General features: G+C 43.1%; 1 protein-coding gene across 1 annotated transcript in view; it reads right to left on the bottom strand.

Moving 5' to 3' along the window:
- Positions 1 to 13,654, bottom strand: part of LOC133153241 (protein unc-13 homolog C) — a 77,246-nt gene extending 63,592 nt beyond the window's left edge. The window contains exons 1-2 of the mRNA XM_061277400.1: positions 13,190 to 13,654; positions 1,545 to 5,767 (exon numbers count right to left, since the gene is read on the bottom strand). Of these exons, the coding sequence (XP_061133384.1) occupies positions 1,545 to 5,592 (4,048 nt within the window). The 5' untranslated portion in view covers positions 5,593 to 5,767; positions 13,190 to 13,654. The remainder of the gene's footprint in view (positions 1 to 1,544; positions 5,768 to 13,189) is intronic.
- Positions 13,655 to 16,088: the final 2,434 nt, after the last annotated feature.

Below are 16,088 nucleotides of genomic sequence, written 5' to 3'. Positions count from 1 at the left end.
CACAGTAGCTTGTTCTTGTCTAAAAGTGCATCCGATAAACAAAGCAACTCACTACAGATGGTGCAAAGAGCGCCATAATTGCAAACACACGCATGCATATTCCCCCCCTCATTAGCTTGACGCTTCCATCCTATAAAGCCAATGTGTGTACTCTTCATGAGTGCGCTCTGATGCGTGCTGGCTGGTCTGTGTGCGAGCTGTGAAGGGAGTCTCAGCAATGCTGCCTGCCACTCCTGCCAGCTCGCCCTTCTTCAACTGGCTATAGCAGTGTCTGCATTCAGATGCTAATTCACACTCCCAAGGGCATTGTAACCAGGTCAGCCTTGCTTGGAATATTTATAGAGATCTGCCTCTAGTGAAGTTTGAAGGAGGGTACACCCTTTTTTTGCTTAGTGCAATATTTCTTAGGAAAGTGTGGCTATGAGAAATGCAGTTACAGGGAGAGAAGAGCCCCTGGTGTTGAGGAGGTGGTAGCCCCAGATTTCAAATTTTACTTATTCAGTCGAGCCGTTTTCACCGGGCAATGTCCGCAAACTATTAGAGTGTTTGGGTTGTCTCGTCAGGTCTTCGGAAACTTCCCCAAACAGAATGTCAGGCTCAGAATTTCTCCTAAACTTTCAGAAGTACACAGGGGGTCCTCGAGTTATGATGGTACCAACCTTTAAGGTTTCCGCATGTGTGTAAGGTCAATCAGGATTCTGGAGTGCTACTATTAAGGTTCTCTTGAAGCAGGATCATGTCTCTTACTTTATATCCTGTCTCTTTGTGTATTACAGATTAATACAGTGGAAACCAGCATGAACATGACGGCGATGGCTTCTGTCAGTCAAGAGGAAAACACGACTAGACAACACATACTAAAAGGAGGAAACTGCTCAAACTGTTTATGTCAATAAGGTAAGAAGAAAACAGCCGAAAGTCTGTAATCCGCTGCACGGTTTTCTTACAAGTCTTATGCCTGGAGTCGACTGCAAGCCTCACCCCGAACATGCAACACTGAGGGGTGATTCAGTATGTTAGTGAGTCAGTCTTGTCAAAGTGGCACTTTTTTGTTAGTGGAAATAGTCAACACAAGTTAAAATGCACTGTCAGAGATTACAATAGTGCACTGATTATATATTTTATGCAACTGTGGTTTCTGACAATTGATTTGAAATATACAGTCCTATGCCTAAAACTTGCAAATCAAATGAGCTCAGCCCTCATTGCCCCAGTAGCCTCTTTACTTTTTTTTTTCTAACATGGATCAGTGGCTTGCCAAATGCGTCCTCATCTCATGCTGCCAAATAACAAACCATTTAGCTTTATTCACATTTTATCGTGTCCCTCACTTCTTACAAGCAAAATACAATTAGGGGTCATAGTTGTCACTATAACCAGGTCAGTATGATTTTTTTTTAATTCCAAAGCGTGATGCAAATACATTTTAAAGTGAAGCTTTGAGAGATCAAGGATAATAATGTCTTGGGAGATTTTTGTCTTCCCTGCATGTTGTCAGAAGCTACTATGTCAAAGTGATTGTAAACAAAGTGAAGGAGTCCTACCTCCTGCCAGGATCTGTTGCTCCAGTTCAGCCATCTGTTTCCGGTATGCCCTCAGAGCAGCCTCTTTGAATGTCGGTCGGACGCGTTTCTTCGGTGGTGCTTCTGCGGCTACGGGCTTCTCCTCATCTATGTTTTTGCTTTCATCCTCTTCACATTCCTCCACTTTCTCAGACACCTCGGCTGTCTCCTCAATCAGCTCCTCGATCTCCTCAATTTCCTCTTCACCCTCTTCCATTTCCTCGGTGATGTCATTGTCCTCTGTCTCGTCAGGTTCCTCAACATCCAAATACTCCACCATGGCGTCGTATTCGGCCGTGTCCTCGGTCACGTTGGTTTCATACTCCTCACTGTACTCCTCATCAAACTGCTCATCCAATCCGCAGTCGTATTCTAGGACGTGTGCTTCTTGGCTTGCTTCGGTGTCTCTTGTGGTGCTGAAATCTTCTGTGGTCTCTTGAGGGACGTCATTGTCCTGAGAAGCTTGGATGTCCTCGAATGCATCATTGTCCTGAGGAGACTCACAGTCTTGCACAAATTCTTCAGTTTCGTTAACATTAGTCCTGTTCTCCAAATTAGCCAGAACCTGTTCCATCACCTCAACGTAGTGGGTCTCACCATCCTCTGATTGTTCAACGGCTTCCCTCTCTGCACCTTTTATCTCCGCCTCCTCCGGTTTGTAGTTAACAGGTTCTTTGTGAGCAGGTGGGTCTGGTGCAGAGGGCGCGTTGGAGGTGGAGATTGTGCGGAAACGCCCCATGAATGACGGAGATGGGTTTGTGGGTTCTTCAGGAGGTGCGGGGGTATTCTGAGGGCCAGATTTCCACACAACCTCTAGAGCTGATTTAGCCCTTTGCAGCGTAGAACCAAAGCCAAAGCCAAACGACTTTTCACTGAGGTCTATACTGAGCCTGCTGCTCCATGACTTCGGCACCTCTTCGACTTTCTCAGTTCGAATCTCACTCTGACTGCGGTACATAGCTGAGGATTTACTTTGAGTTTGGTGAAAGCTGTGATTGACATCGATTTCAGGAAAGGTTTCCTTCGGAACTGCTTTTGGAGTTTCCTTGTGGGCATCTTTAGCAACTACTTTTGGGCCATCTGGAGAGACTACCTGAGGTGATTGACTTGGAGATGCCTGGGTGGTTTCTTTAAGAGACACCTTTGGGGTCTCTTTAGAAACTGGTGCTTCTTTGATTGGAATGCTGGAATCTTTTTTTGGGAGTATTTTATTGTTGTTGCTCTCCTTATTCTGTACTTTAGTGATCTCTTTTGGCAGTACCTTTGTAGCTTCTTTGGTAACCTCCTTAGAATCAAGTTTCTGTGTACCTTGTAGGGGTTCTCTAACCGTGACCATTGGCGACTGCTTCGGGGATTCTTTTGGGGACTCTTTTGGGGACTCCTTGGGAGTTGAAATTGGGCTCATTATCGGGGTGATTTTTGGGCTCTCTTTTGGTGACTCTCTTGGGCTTTGTTTCGGTGTCATCGCCTGGGAAACCTTTGGGGGTGCTCTGCTGACTTTAACTGCCTCACTGCAAATGACCTTAGGCGCTACTTTAGCTACATCTTCAGGGGCCGGCTTTGCGGAGTATCTAGTTGCAGGTTTTGAGTTTTCTTTCGGGAAGGACTGAGGAATCTCTTTTGTTGTTGATTTCTTCTCTTTTATAGGCTCTTTTGGGATGGCATTTGAAGTCACTTTAGATGAAGTCTTTGCAGATGGTTTTACAGTTTCCTTTTCCTGTATTTTGGGGGTTTCATCTTTAATTTGTTTGTTTGTTGTTTTAGCTATAGCTTTTGAGGTATCTTTAGATGATCCTTTTGCACTTTCTTTTGCTACCCCCTTGGAACTCTCTTTTGACTGGCGCACATGTGCTTTGCTGGACTCACGCTCCACAATGGGTGTAATAATGTGGGTAGTAACTGGTGGCAGGGTAGGCTCTCTGTCAAGCATCATGAACTCCTCCTCCCCTTCAAATTGTAAATCAACTTCTTGGCATTTAGTGATATTTTCTGGAAAACCTGGAATGGTAGAGGGGTCAAATGGACTGCTGACCTCTATGGACACTTCCAAACCTGAATCAGCTCCTTGTTCTATGTGGTGCCAGTCTTTCCAAGGTGACAGGTCAGCTTGCAGAGAAACTTGGGAGCCACTGTAGTGGCTTCTGTCCCCAGACATGCAAACGAGTCCATTGCTCACCCCGCTGTCAACAGTCTCAGTTGTCTCAATCTCATTGTGTTCATAAGGTTGATTCTCATGGCTGAGTGGGTGACTGGGGCTAGCATACCAAGAGGAGGCCATATCCTCCTGTTTCCTCTGCCACAGTTCCTGATCTGAGGAGGATAACAGAGAGCAGCCATTGGGCCGCGTAAAGTACTGGCTCTCTGAAAAATCCTCAGAGTACGACTGGCAAAGTTTTGAACAGTCTGATTCCGAGCGGCTGAGTTTTGGCGTGGAATAGTCACTCTGAGAGAGCCAACCAGAGGTCACATCAGAGTAGTAAGCCTTCCCGTGCTTGTCGGGGTCATAGTATGTGTCATCGGCATAGTGAACTGCACCTGAGTAACTCGCTTCCTCCCCTGACCGGCTGTGGTCGTGGGATCGTCTTTTCTCCGATTTGCTCTTGTGAGCGGGCTTTGAAATCACCATTGCATATTTGTTTCTGCTTAGCTCATCTAATTCCTTGTCACTATCCATGGAATCCCAGTCATCGCTCTCTACTACTTTGTCTTTTGCCGATACCTTAATATCCATACTTTCGTAGGTTTGTGAGGAGGACATTGCTTTGTCCTTTCGCTCTTTTCCTTCCCGAGTTAAACTGTCGGTCGAAACGGTAATTCCAGTTCCTTTAAGTTTATAGCATTTTTTCAAGACTAAATCCCTGTCTTGGGGTGTTGCAAATATAACTATAATGGGACGAGGTTTGGCGTTAGAACATTCTCGTTGTTGTCCTAACCTGTGAGCAAGCTCAATTTTAATAGTTTTATGGGCATCGGCGAGACCCATTTTATCTTTTAGTAATTTATAAATAAGATGTTCTGTTTTCTCTGACTTTTCTTCAGGAACATTGAGGAAACGCAGAGTAGAATTATTGGCCTGGTGGCTAATTTGTTTTATGTAGTCGTGGATGTCACGGGTTTCCCTTCTTGACTGGACAAATCCAGAGCGAAGTTGCTCAATCTCGCTCTGAACTACTTCCACGCTGCTGGAGATCTCGTCAATCGAACTCTTCAGGGCGTTGACGTGGCCACGTAGCTCGGACAGTTCCGTCTCTATTTGGCTGATCCCTTGAAGTTCCTTGAAAATCATCTCCATGACATCCTGTGTCTGACTGATGCATCCAGTGGAGGAGGAGCCGGGTTCCAGAGTGGAACTCTTCTGCTGCCGTCCCGCCCGGTCCAAAGACTTGCTCCGGATGCCGAGGGTCTTCCTCCAGTTGCTCACCTCCGAGTCTGAAGAGACACATTCCTGACTCTTTTTCCATTTCCTCAACTTGCGAAGAGCTCCCAGCCGAAGAGTGTGCAGACTGGAGCGTTCCACTCTTTCACCCTCAGAGCTCCCGTCGGAGGGAGCCAAACTGATGAGGCTCTTCCGGTTCCGTCTTACTGGCATAGTGTGCGATTTATGCTCATCCAGCCTCCGTATTGGCTTCGCGTCGCTCAGTATGTCGGAATAGCTACTGTCGATTGAAAGAACCTCGGGAAATATGCTCTCATTGTTGTTATTCAAAAAAGGGGCGGTTTTAGGGAGTCCATTAGCGATGGCCACGCGATAACTGAAAGTGGGCGACAGGGATGAGCAATCGTTTTTGCCGTCGTCGTCTTCCAGTGATACGTTACGTGCTGAGGAGCATTTGGAGATCTTTTTAACAGTGGTCTTTACTGTATTAGACAGCGTTGGATTGTTTGCATGTAGGTCTGTGGTCAATTTTGTTGGCTCTTTATTTTTACTTCTCTCTTTCTTCTTAATTGGGTTTGCCAATTTCTTTGTAAACATTCCTTTGCAAATCTTTTCAATGTAAGCTGATATAATCTTGATGAGGGTAGAAACCATGGATGGCAACCCTGACGACTCTTTAGCATTAACAAGAGAAGGAGTAGATAGAGAAGAGAGCTCTGGCACTGTGAAGATTGTCAATTTGTTTTTTGTGAAGAGCAGACCACTTTTCACCAGGACCGTAGGGTGATGCAACTGTCGGTGTGGTTTAAATCCAGTAAAGGTAATCCCCCTGAAATGTGAAATAGAAAATCAATAAAGTTCAGTTTTTCCCTGTAACATAGATGAATCATTCGTACAGCCATACAGTGCAAGCAAACATATCATTTGCCAATGGTAAAATGAATGAAAGGGAAAAACGATGACAAATTATTAATTTTCTCAAATCAAGCTCCGGCGTAAGACGAATGGAGTTGTCAGATGCAGTGCAGCGCTTTCCATTTATTGATTATAATAGCAAGTATGACGTATGAACTAATTAAACATTGAAAGTTAATGATCTGTGCTGCCATTGGTTTCACGTGCAAAGTCACGGTGTGTACAGCTTAGTATTCGAATCGATCATGTGTTGATAATACATGTGTGCAGCAGACTGTACGCTTGCAACTGCATCGTGTTGAAAATTTAAACAGTCTGGAGAAGCTGCTGCAGCCGTTTGTTTACCAATGAGAGAACCCGGTCAACTGAGTCGAAAGAGCGGTGTTTGTCATCCAGAGGTTTTGACAGCTGCTTCATATTAGTCCCGGGATTTACAGTGTTGATACGACGGTCTACTACAGCCTCATTCATACAAAGACCTGCACTTGTCAAAAGAGCATTAAAGCATAGACTCACTTTTTAGCTTTAATGGAGAAGGACATCAGCATGTACTTTCAGTTGGAGTATGTATGGTTGTTGGTTCTTGCACTTTAGATATGAGATTTGACTAGTTGTTATTTTTATGTGAAATATGGAGGAGTGACATTTATTCGTGGAAGGGTCGAACATCTAAAGTCAAACACATTTGGATTATTTGAACAGTTTTTGCCCTAGAAAAAAAATGGTCTTTGTCTCTTCTAGGTTTGCGCCTTTACACTTTTGAATACATTTGTCCAGTTGCTGAAAGTGTCAGTACTTTTTGCCAAACTCGGTTCTATAACATAAAACTCAACAGTAAAAATCACAACGGGACAGAGACATAATAAAATACTCATTTCTAACTTTGATGGCAAAATGATAATGGGAATATGAATTACGTAGATCTCAGATTCGTAACTGTCGCTCCCAAATTAACGTTATTAAAGGTATCGTTAAGTTACAAATCATCCTTAACTTTGACAACACAAAGTATAATACTGCTTCAAATGAGTCCAGTGATTTTCTGTAACGTCTGGTTTATGTTCATGATCACCCGCTCTTCTTACATCCTTGTTGAAGCAAGCAAAAGCCAAAGAAAAAGCAAATTAATGTGTTCATATGACTAAAACTGCTGTGAAGTTCGCTTGCCTGCAATTCTGACACCTTTTGTTAATTAATACAAGTAACTATTTTCCCTCGATATTTTTTCCCAAAAATATTTTTTCAAAAATTCTGATTATTCAAAAACTGTCAGTTGGGTTCATAGATAGCATTCCATACACCTTGAATGAAAAAAGATAACGATTTGATATGCCCTGACATTGCCACACAAACCAAGAAGTGACGTAATACTGCTGTCGGATTCGGTTAGTCAGCGTTGCACTAAGGGTTCTTCGGTACACCTTTCGAGTTTCCTCATGTCGAGTTAACCCATTAACATCATTCCTCCTGGACTTTGTTTCCATTCGAAACATCACAAGCCGTGCAGTTAGAGCCCACCTACACAACTTCTACTGAATGACCTCCTCAGGAGACAGTGTGGGCACAGATAGCACTTGATTGACATCTTCCATCCACTGTTCTTTTCTTTTTATTGGATCTGAGTGTCTGATTTTTTTTTAACTTCATTATCGTGGTATTAGTTCAGAGAGGCCTGGAGATATATAACGCTCTTTATAGTGCTCCATTTTCAACGCCAACTTTTTTTTTTTTATCAGCCAGCCTCATCAGAAATACTTTTTGAGTTTTGATGGCCAGGACTTTAACTACATTTTTTTTTTTTTTTACATATTTCCTCAGGGCTCTTGATTGGGGAAAGGACAGACAAAATTAGGCTCACAATTTACAGGGTGATTTTTTATTTATTTGTAATTACTGCCACTATTGTGAGTTTTTGTTGTACATTAATCATATTAACGTATATCGCCTACGGTTTGGGTTGTTGGCCCAGAATTATGATAAGAATTCTGAGAGGGGGGGTCCTCAGCTCATGACTGACTTCCTTTTATATGGCAGTGACATAACCCGAATTTTTATAGCGGCTGCACCATAGTGCCACAAAACACTAACCTCTAGAAAATCAAATTTATTTTTAAACATTGATAAGTGATGAAACTCAAATGATGATATTGATGCTACATGTATATTTTGATGTCTGGCTAACGGCAGTTTACCTCAGGGTCCAATAATTGGCCTCGTTGGGCACATTAGTACCAATCCCTCAGGAATTACTGGAATCCTACTACAAGATTATTTCTGACAATCTGGTTTGCACTCCAGTGAATGGCACATGTATCATCTTGTCTAATGAGTAGTTGTCGGTCATCTCGAATGAAGCATTTCAAAACATCACCCTGAGTAACAAACCTTCTTAAACTAATGATCACACTAATCTACACTCCTCACAACCCTACAGAACTTAATTGCCAATTCCCTTCTAACTGTTTACCTGTCCAGTTGCAACTTTACTGTTGTGCCTTGCTACCTCACTCATTGTAATCCAATAAAAAAAATGTCCAAAACACTAATCACCTGACCAGCTCACGGCATACCAAAAAGGCAAACACATTCTCATATCCGAAGGGCGGCACAGGTTGATTGCCAATTATCCTCCAAACAACCTCTTGTCTACGAGTGTTGTTGACACCTCCTTCAGTAGCATTTCCCGTTCCGACACAAATGCAGCCGGCCGGCTGTTTCACACGCTCTTGATTTCATTCCCTGGTCTTATGCGCATAAAAAGTAAGTTAGTGCTGTTTAAACCCCCAAATGAGCAATTGAGACATGGCCTAAATATACCCCAAACTATGAGTCCAAAATACTGTACTTTAGCATTTTCTTTAGCATCTCCTCCACACATAGACAGAACAGACCATCTTGCTCATGGACACGTTTTCAGAAGCAGATAGGGAGGTAGCAGGTTGTTTTGTTTTCTCCTTGATGGGTGGGCGGGAACTCACGTAACCAAGCTATTTCAATCCTTTAAAAAGTAAATTTACCGTGATATATGTCCTTTAAAGTGTGGAAGATTAGATGTCAAGTGACATACAATTTTGATAATACAATCAGGAAACTATCATTATACATTCATCAGATGAACCACTTAATTGGAAAGGGAAAAGTGTCTAATTTAATCTCACAATCTAAAATAAGTGCGTTCCTTTCCAGTGGTTTCCTGTGCACTGAAATGAGAGTAATGATTGAATATGATCTGCGCACTTGAATTATATAATGTAATGAGCAGAAAAAGTGAGGATACTGGAGCCAACCTAAAATTGGGGCAAATAATGAGTGAAATGAGGTCAATTAGAATGAACGAAGTGTAGGTAAAAGGGGCGGGAATAGCTTTCTGTGTTGTCAGTGAATTCAGTCATGAATGGAAGTATGTAAAAAAAAAAAATCAATAGACAATCTTCTGAACAAGGGCCGCCCCTCACCCCTCTTCCCGATGTCTCCTGGAAATAGATCCAGTCTCTCTGCTCCCGTTTCAGGGATAAGCCTCGCTGCTAATGGATGGTTGCTTTTCAAACATGACGATGTAGTATGTGACCCAATTCGGCAAATCCAGCCGCCCAACAAAACATATTTTGAGGGCTGTCAGAAAAGTTCCAAGGCTCGAGTCACAAACGATAAATCCAATCTACAAGTTGTTTTTCCTTCAAATTAACTCCTCTGGGGTCTAATGGGCTTCCCCGAGCCCTTTCTGCCATCCCTTAGATGCCTGCCTTTTCATCATCAGGAAAAAAAACAATAACTAATTATTCAGTTCATAGACACAATGTTTCACATTGATTGCTTATATGCAAAATGGTTGCGTCTCTGCAGTGACATCATGTCTGAAATGACAACTAATTCAAATCTTTTGTGAGCTGCATATGGAAGTAAATGTGTCTGTTTGAATGGCTGTTCAGTCTTTGCGATATCAGTTTGACTAATTTGAATAATACCGAGTTTGGCTAGCCGCCATGTTCCTTTCGACTAGAGTACACAGAGAACAAAAACCACGCAGAGCTGCAATAATGTTGGATGCATTGCATTGACTTGGCATCCATCCTTCCATCCTTCCATTCATCCTTCCATTCATCCCTCCATTCATCCCTCCATCCATCCATCCATCCATCCATCCATCCATCCATCCATCTATCCATCTATCCATCTATCCATCCATCCGTCCATCCATCCATCTTCATTACAATACATCTTGTTTCTAGTGGTTTGCATGTCTTCCTCTTTTCTGTGTTTATGGGTTTGAATCTCAAAATATCGGGCCTCCAGGTCCAGCTAATCAGATCTGTTTTAAGTCTAATGTATACTATGGATGTGAACTGTGCTTATCATCTGAAAGAATTTCAGCTCACCCGTGACTCTAATAAGGATGATTAAAATGGCGGGGCCTTTGACACCTCCCCTAATCGACAGTTTCTTAAATGAATACGCCCCGGCCCCTTCATGAGGAAAACATAAAGCACGTTCCATGTCCGCTTGCTGTCTGAACAAATCACAGTAAAAGAGCGGTCGTCTTAAACGAGTGCCGATTAACAATTAGTGCGCCGCCTGGCAAAGCTCCATGGAGCCACCATCTTGACATGTGCATGTTAGGCGTTGACAAATGAAGCATTCAGCCTCTTACCCAAGCTAGCGTCGCTACACAAATGACTCGGTAATACCCGCGAGGTATCGCCTGCATTGTCCCGTTAGGGTGTAATGACGCAGGAATTAGGCAGAAGGGATGAACGATGTCTGTATCATCTTTTGCACCCCATTTGCATTTTATCAGTTTGACCCCCGCATCCAGCGGACCAGCTGCGAATGCAACGATCATTCATTCCCAGCCATACTATGTCGGACAGGTGAAATGTTCTTACAGCTCAGCTGATCGCCCTCTCTGTCATTCTCGCCATAGCATAACGCGAGTGGCTTGTGAGAGGTTCTGATCTTGCGTCCTCGTGTGTATAAATAACCTGAGGTTTGTCGTTTTGTATGGAGACGGCACATTATTGTGGTCCATTGAAAGCAATGGGGACAGCCATGATAATAACGGCAAAGATTTATTGACGGTTAAGATTTCGGTCTGTGTGTCGAATTGATTGAATAGCAAAACTTGGCTGCAGCCAGCAGACATGGTTTTGATTCAGTCTCAACTACCGTAATTCCTGGACCGTAAGCCGCACCAGCTAAAATTAAGGGAAAATCCTGTTTTGTTCATATATAAGCCGCACTGGACTATAAGACGCAGGTGTGTTAATGTTTAATTTTCATATATAAGAGACTATGCACTAATTATACAACATCATAAAAATCATGAAAACCCACAGATAAACCACGCAGGACTCAAACTTGTGCAAAAAGCAGTAGCTTAAAGTCCAAAAAATACGGTAACCTGATTTTAAAAGAGAAACCAACTTGTAAGTTGATAGTTCACGTATGGACACTCATTACCTCCTCAATTTTGACACCATATGACTTTTTTGCTATATTTAGTGACTTTTCTGACACCTCTAGTGACTTCTCCTGGTGTTATTGTGGAGATTATGAGACTCGCTCCAGAGCAGATGTTCACACCTTTGCATCCAAACTGCAAATGAACAACACCGCCACTAGTGAATTTAACAGCAACCGGGCAACGGAAGATCATTCATGGAGAAACGTACAGTTATCTAACGTTTTCATAAACAGGCAGATAACAAAACGTTTACTAGGTTGATGTCCATTACACTCTTTATTTTGCATATTATTTTGTCTCTTGGTGTGTTTTTTTTTCATGCGAGCAGTTAGAAACGGGTGTTTGCGTCATTGTGGGAGTGAACACAGCTCACTTGCTTCCCGGCTAAGGGAAACTCCTTCTCTCAATCCTTTTAAATTCAACTTTAATTTTTCATGGGGAGGGGATTGCAGAGGTTAACCTGTTTAACATTTCTTTGGCTTATTTAGTTTTTTTGTGATCGCACCACGGAAGGTTGCCCTTAATGTCAAAGAGGGGAAAAGGGTAAATGGAACATCTTGCGACAGGAAAGCGGTAAATAACGTCACTGTCCTGACAGCTCAGCACAACATGGCTAAAGCACCAATAAGCCCACATCAATAATTAAAGCAGTGGAACTGAGTCAGCTGCCTGCCTCCAAGGCACACACAAAATATTTATTTTTTTTCCTTTAATAACATGGCATGAAATAAATAGGTTTTCTGGGTGGAATGTAAATGTAAATATTCACAGTGTTTCCCTTTAAGACAGCTGGGAACTGTTCTGATTTCTGGGGAAAATAGCATACTATGTTTCCTTCAATATATTTCATTGATTTTACTGGCTCACAAATTAAAGTTGTCCCCTAAACCGCCTGACTTAACAATTAAACATTTTTAGTCAGTGTGAAACTGGAAAACTCACATTTACTTATCCCCCCCAAAAAAATCTAATTTATGAGGTCTAGCCGAAAAATGATCTTGCATGCGTGTGTGAAGAATTCCTGCGGTCCTAGTGCCAGTCCAATTTGGGAAATTGCCAAAAGAAATTAAACAAGGAGTGGAGCCACACCTTCTCCCTAGAGCAAGCCCGAGGCCATCATTACAAGTATCCAGGGACCCATTTCCTCCATTTCCCTTGAGGGGCATCTGATCAGCAGAGCACTCTCAACCACTCCATTTGTCACACAGCTCTGCAATATGTGTGCCACTCTCTCTTGCTAACCCATTTCTCCCAATTGCCAGATCGGGGTCATTTGTGCTCATGTTTTAGGATTGGGTGAGCAGTTGAGGGCGGGTGGGGGTTACTGTATACGCATGTGTGTTACGTCATGTCTCCAGGAGCACATGATCTCGTGGATTACGGCGGAGTGTGGATGAATGTGGGCGTGTGCGTCGCATCTGGCACATGCATGCACACACATGTGCATGATTGCTTTCTGCAGCTTCCATGCGAGAGAGAGAGGGAGAGGAACACACCACTGTGACGGCGGGGTGGGGGGTTTAGCATCTTCAGATCATATTGCCTAGATTATAAATCTGTGCATTTTTTTGATAAATCAAATCCAAAGCATTGCAATGCTTTGCTCATTTTTTTTAGGAGCAGGACGAGCACTTGTCATTGCAGCCGCAAAGGAGAGAGTGCATGGCATGTGCACAATTTTTTTAATTTTTTTTTCCTTCTTGAAATAAAACGAGTGCCATTTCCATGGTCCCTCTGCATTCCGGTCAAGCAGCATGTCATGGATGCAATGACAGGATCACAGAGAGAGACAATGGCTGGATGGAAGGTGGCGCTAACAAGAAATAGCTCCATTCATCCTCACGCACGCTTGGAGATGTCACACGCAAAAAATACCTGTTTGCGTCAAGTTCCCGTGCAGGACGCCGGTGGCCGGTAGTGGTGGTGTTTCCGTGTCCCTGCGTTCAAATGAGTGCTGTTCGGTGATGGTGGCGAGGTGAGGGGAGGAGAGGAGAGGAAAGGAGGGGAAGAGGAGAGGGAGGGGAAGAGGGCGGCTGGGTGCGCAGCTCACGGGAGCCTCTCACAGCAGCGGCATCATGCTCGCTGGGTGTCCGTCAGACAGCACGCATCCCGCAGCTGCACCTCCACGTCTCCTCCTGCATGCTTTCTCACTCCTACCCCCCCCCCCAAAAAAAAAAAAAGCCACTCCAACCTCCTCTATTTTCAGTCTTGGGTGTGTATAGTCCGAAAGAAGGATGCAGATTGGTGGCGGTAGTAGTGGCAGTAGTAATCGGGGGAGGCAGACAGCAATGAAGATGCTGCTGCTGGTGCTGCTTCTCCTCCTTGCTGGCCAGACTGAAGCGCGGCTCCCCTGCTTGGAGAATGTCTGTCCCCTCCCTTGCATGAAGCTCACTCCCTCGCCATCCTCCCCTTTTCTCTCTTACTCGCTCACTCTCTCTCTTTTGCCACCCCTTCTTTCAGCACAAACCGAAGTGTGCAAACTCATTGCGAAGACCAGGAAGGTGTAAAAATAGGCATTAAGGCGAGAACATATTGTGGTGAGAAAACATGAATATCTAGAATATTTCAGATTCAAATGTAGAACAGTAACAAGAAGAATTATTTTGTGATTTGCTGGCACAGTACTATTTAAAAAGTTTCGGGTCACTTTGATTATCCTTGTTTTTGAAACATGAGCTTTTTTCCTGGACTAATTTTCTAATTTATTGGATTTTATTAACAAAACAGACATTGTGAGTGACCCCGAAGTTGTATTTTCTGTATAATATGAAAAACACTTCAAGGTCATAATTACTAAAATCACAGAGAACTAGAACAGGCAAACTCCATTTTTGTCATTTTGCCTGAGAGTGATTTGAAGTTTTATGGCTGCAGTAAAATCTGGGGCGGGGAGAATTTTGTCTTTGTGATTTATAGGGCTATCTATCTAATCCATCACTTATACTAACATGCAAATTCACTGGCGCTACTTAATTTACGAGTCTTTTGTCAGTCTGAAACAACATTGGGAAAACCCCAATTTATATCAGTATATATCCGGAAGGTATGTCTTATTTTCATTTCTGCATGTAACTTATAAATGACGATGACAACGAAAAGGTTAGCCCAATTATTTTTTTCCCCAAAATATCATGGGATCGTGATTTACAATGTCAATTCTCGTCACTGAGTTTCTTGTGTGAGCCAACCTAGAGTTCCTAAAACTAATCCCCTATGTTGACACACACTTGCACAAAGTATACACACACACATGCGCTATTCTTATTACGTCAACATTAATTGCTCATTCGCCTCGCACATTAGTCACGGACGCACTCTGGTGTATTAAATAAAACCCGGCGACACGGTGTAAATATAGAATTTCACAATTCTAATTGTATTGATAGAAATAGCACACCTTTAAAAATACTGATAAGGCAAGTCGGTATGTGTTGATTGAGCCCTTCATTTTGTGATACCAACAAATGGAGAGAGGTCACGTGACTCACCCCCCAACCCCTCTTCCCCTCCCTCTCTGTCAGCTTGCCTTCCTTCAGCAGCCACTAATTGTCTGGCCTCCCAGCGAAGTCACATCTCTCCCTCGCCATTCCCTCGCTGTCAAATGGGAGGAGGGAAAATGTGGGAAGATGGAGAGAGGGAGGATGCTAGTGGTCTGTGCGTGGCCCCCTTTCACCTCCTGCCGGTGACAGCTGTGACTGCACTCTCAAACAAATCTGACCGCTTTGCCTTTTTTTTTTTTTTCCGATTGCTCAACCAAAGAGAGCAGAAGAGCAAGTGATTTATTTTAGCAATGTGCCGTGCTTCACTTGGAGTCTAATGTGATCCAGAGTAGGATAATGAGAAGATTAGCTGTGTCTGAGAAAGACCATAATGGAGGAATTCGGTTGTGAAATATTTGTCGGGTCAGTGCAAATCAATTTTTTCCCTCTTGTCTTTTGTGCGTCGTGGTGTAATATCTGAATCCACTTTGTTTGTTGCAGAACAGCTGCATACAAATATCCATCCCGATCCGTAGCGGTGATTACATCTTGTATTTTGTTTTCATACTGAGTTTATTTCACATCATAGCAGATTATTAAAATGATCTTCAAGTGCTGTGTTTTCCGGTTGACTGGGGAAATAAAGCGAAGCAGTTCTTATTGTTGTTGTGAATTTGCAGCCCAATGTTTGCATGTTGCAACACTGAAAAAAAAAAAATTGAAATCCACTCTGCTCCAGTGACCATTTAAACTCCATCCAAAACCATTAAACTGGATTTAATAAGCATTCATTTGCTTTAACTCAAATGGGCCTCAAGAGGTTTAAGCACTGTTCCAAACTGTCCACTGTATTTTATAAACTGTACGGGCACTACAGAACTGGAGGCTACTGTGTGAAAGACTATCACGCAGAAACATCACCTGCCTTGGGCAGTCATTGTCAAAACCAAAACAGCAGAGCTGTATTGAGTTTTGCTGGATGGATGCATTAGCGGCATACTTGAAATGGTCCAAGCAGTGTCTGTGGGTTTTTTGTGTGTTGGCTAATGTAGCCATGTGCCACATACTCTCAGTGTAGTGTCTGAAAAGTTTTTATCTGTGTGGGTTAGCGATGGGCAGGGACCAGGTTGCTGATGCCAGACTTATTTTGCAGTATCGGTCTCGCGACGTTGACCATTACCAGTATTGGTTGTCCTATTGGGGCTGGTGTATGATCAGCAGTTAGAAATGAAACAAATACAAGGACAGAAAATTGCAATTTGAAGAAAAATTACTATAATTGGGTATAGCTTTTT

The sequence above is a fragment of the Syngnathus typhle genome, linkage group LG4, assembly GCF_033458585.1.
Source record: "Syngnathus typhle isolate RoL2023-S1 ecotype Sweden linkage group LG4, RoL_Styp_1.0, whole genome shotgun sequence".
NCBI lineage: Eukaryota > Metazoa > Chordata > Actinopteri > Syngnathiformes > Syngnathidae > Syngnathus > Syngnathus typhle.
This window is presented reverse-complemented; position numbering and strand designations above follow the sequence as displayed.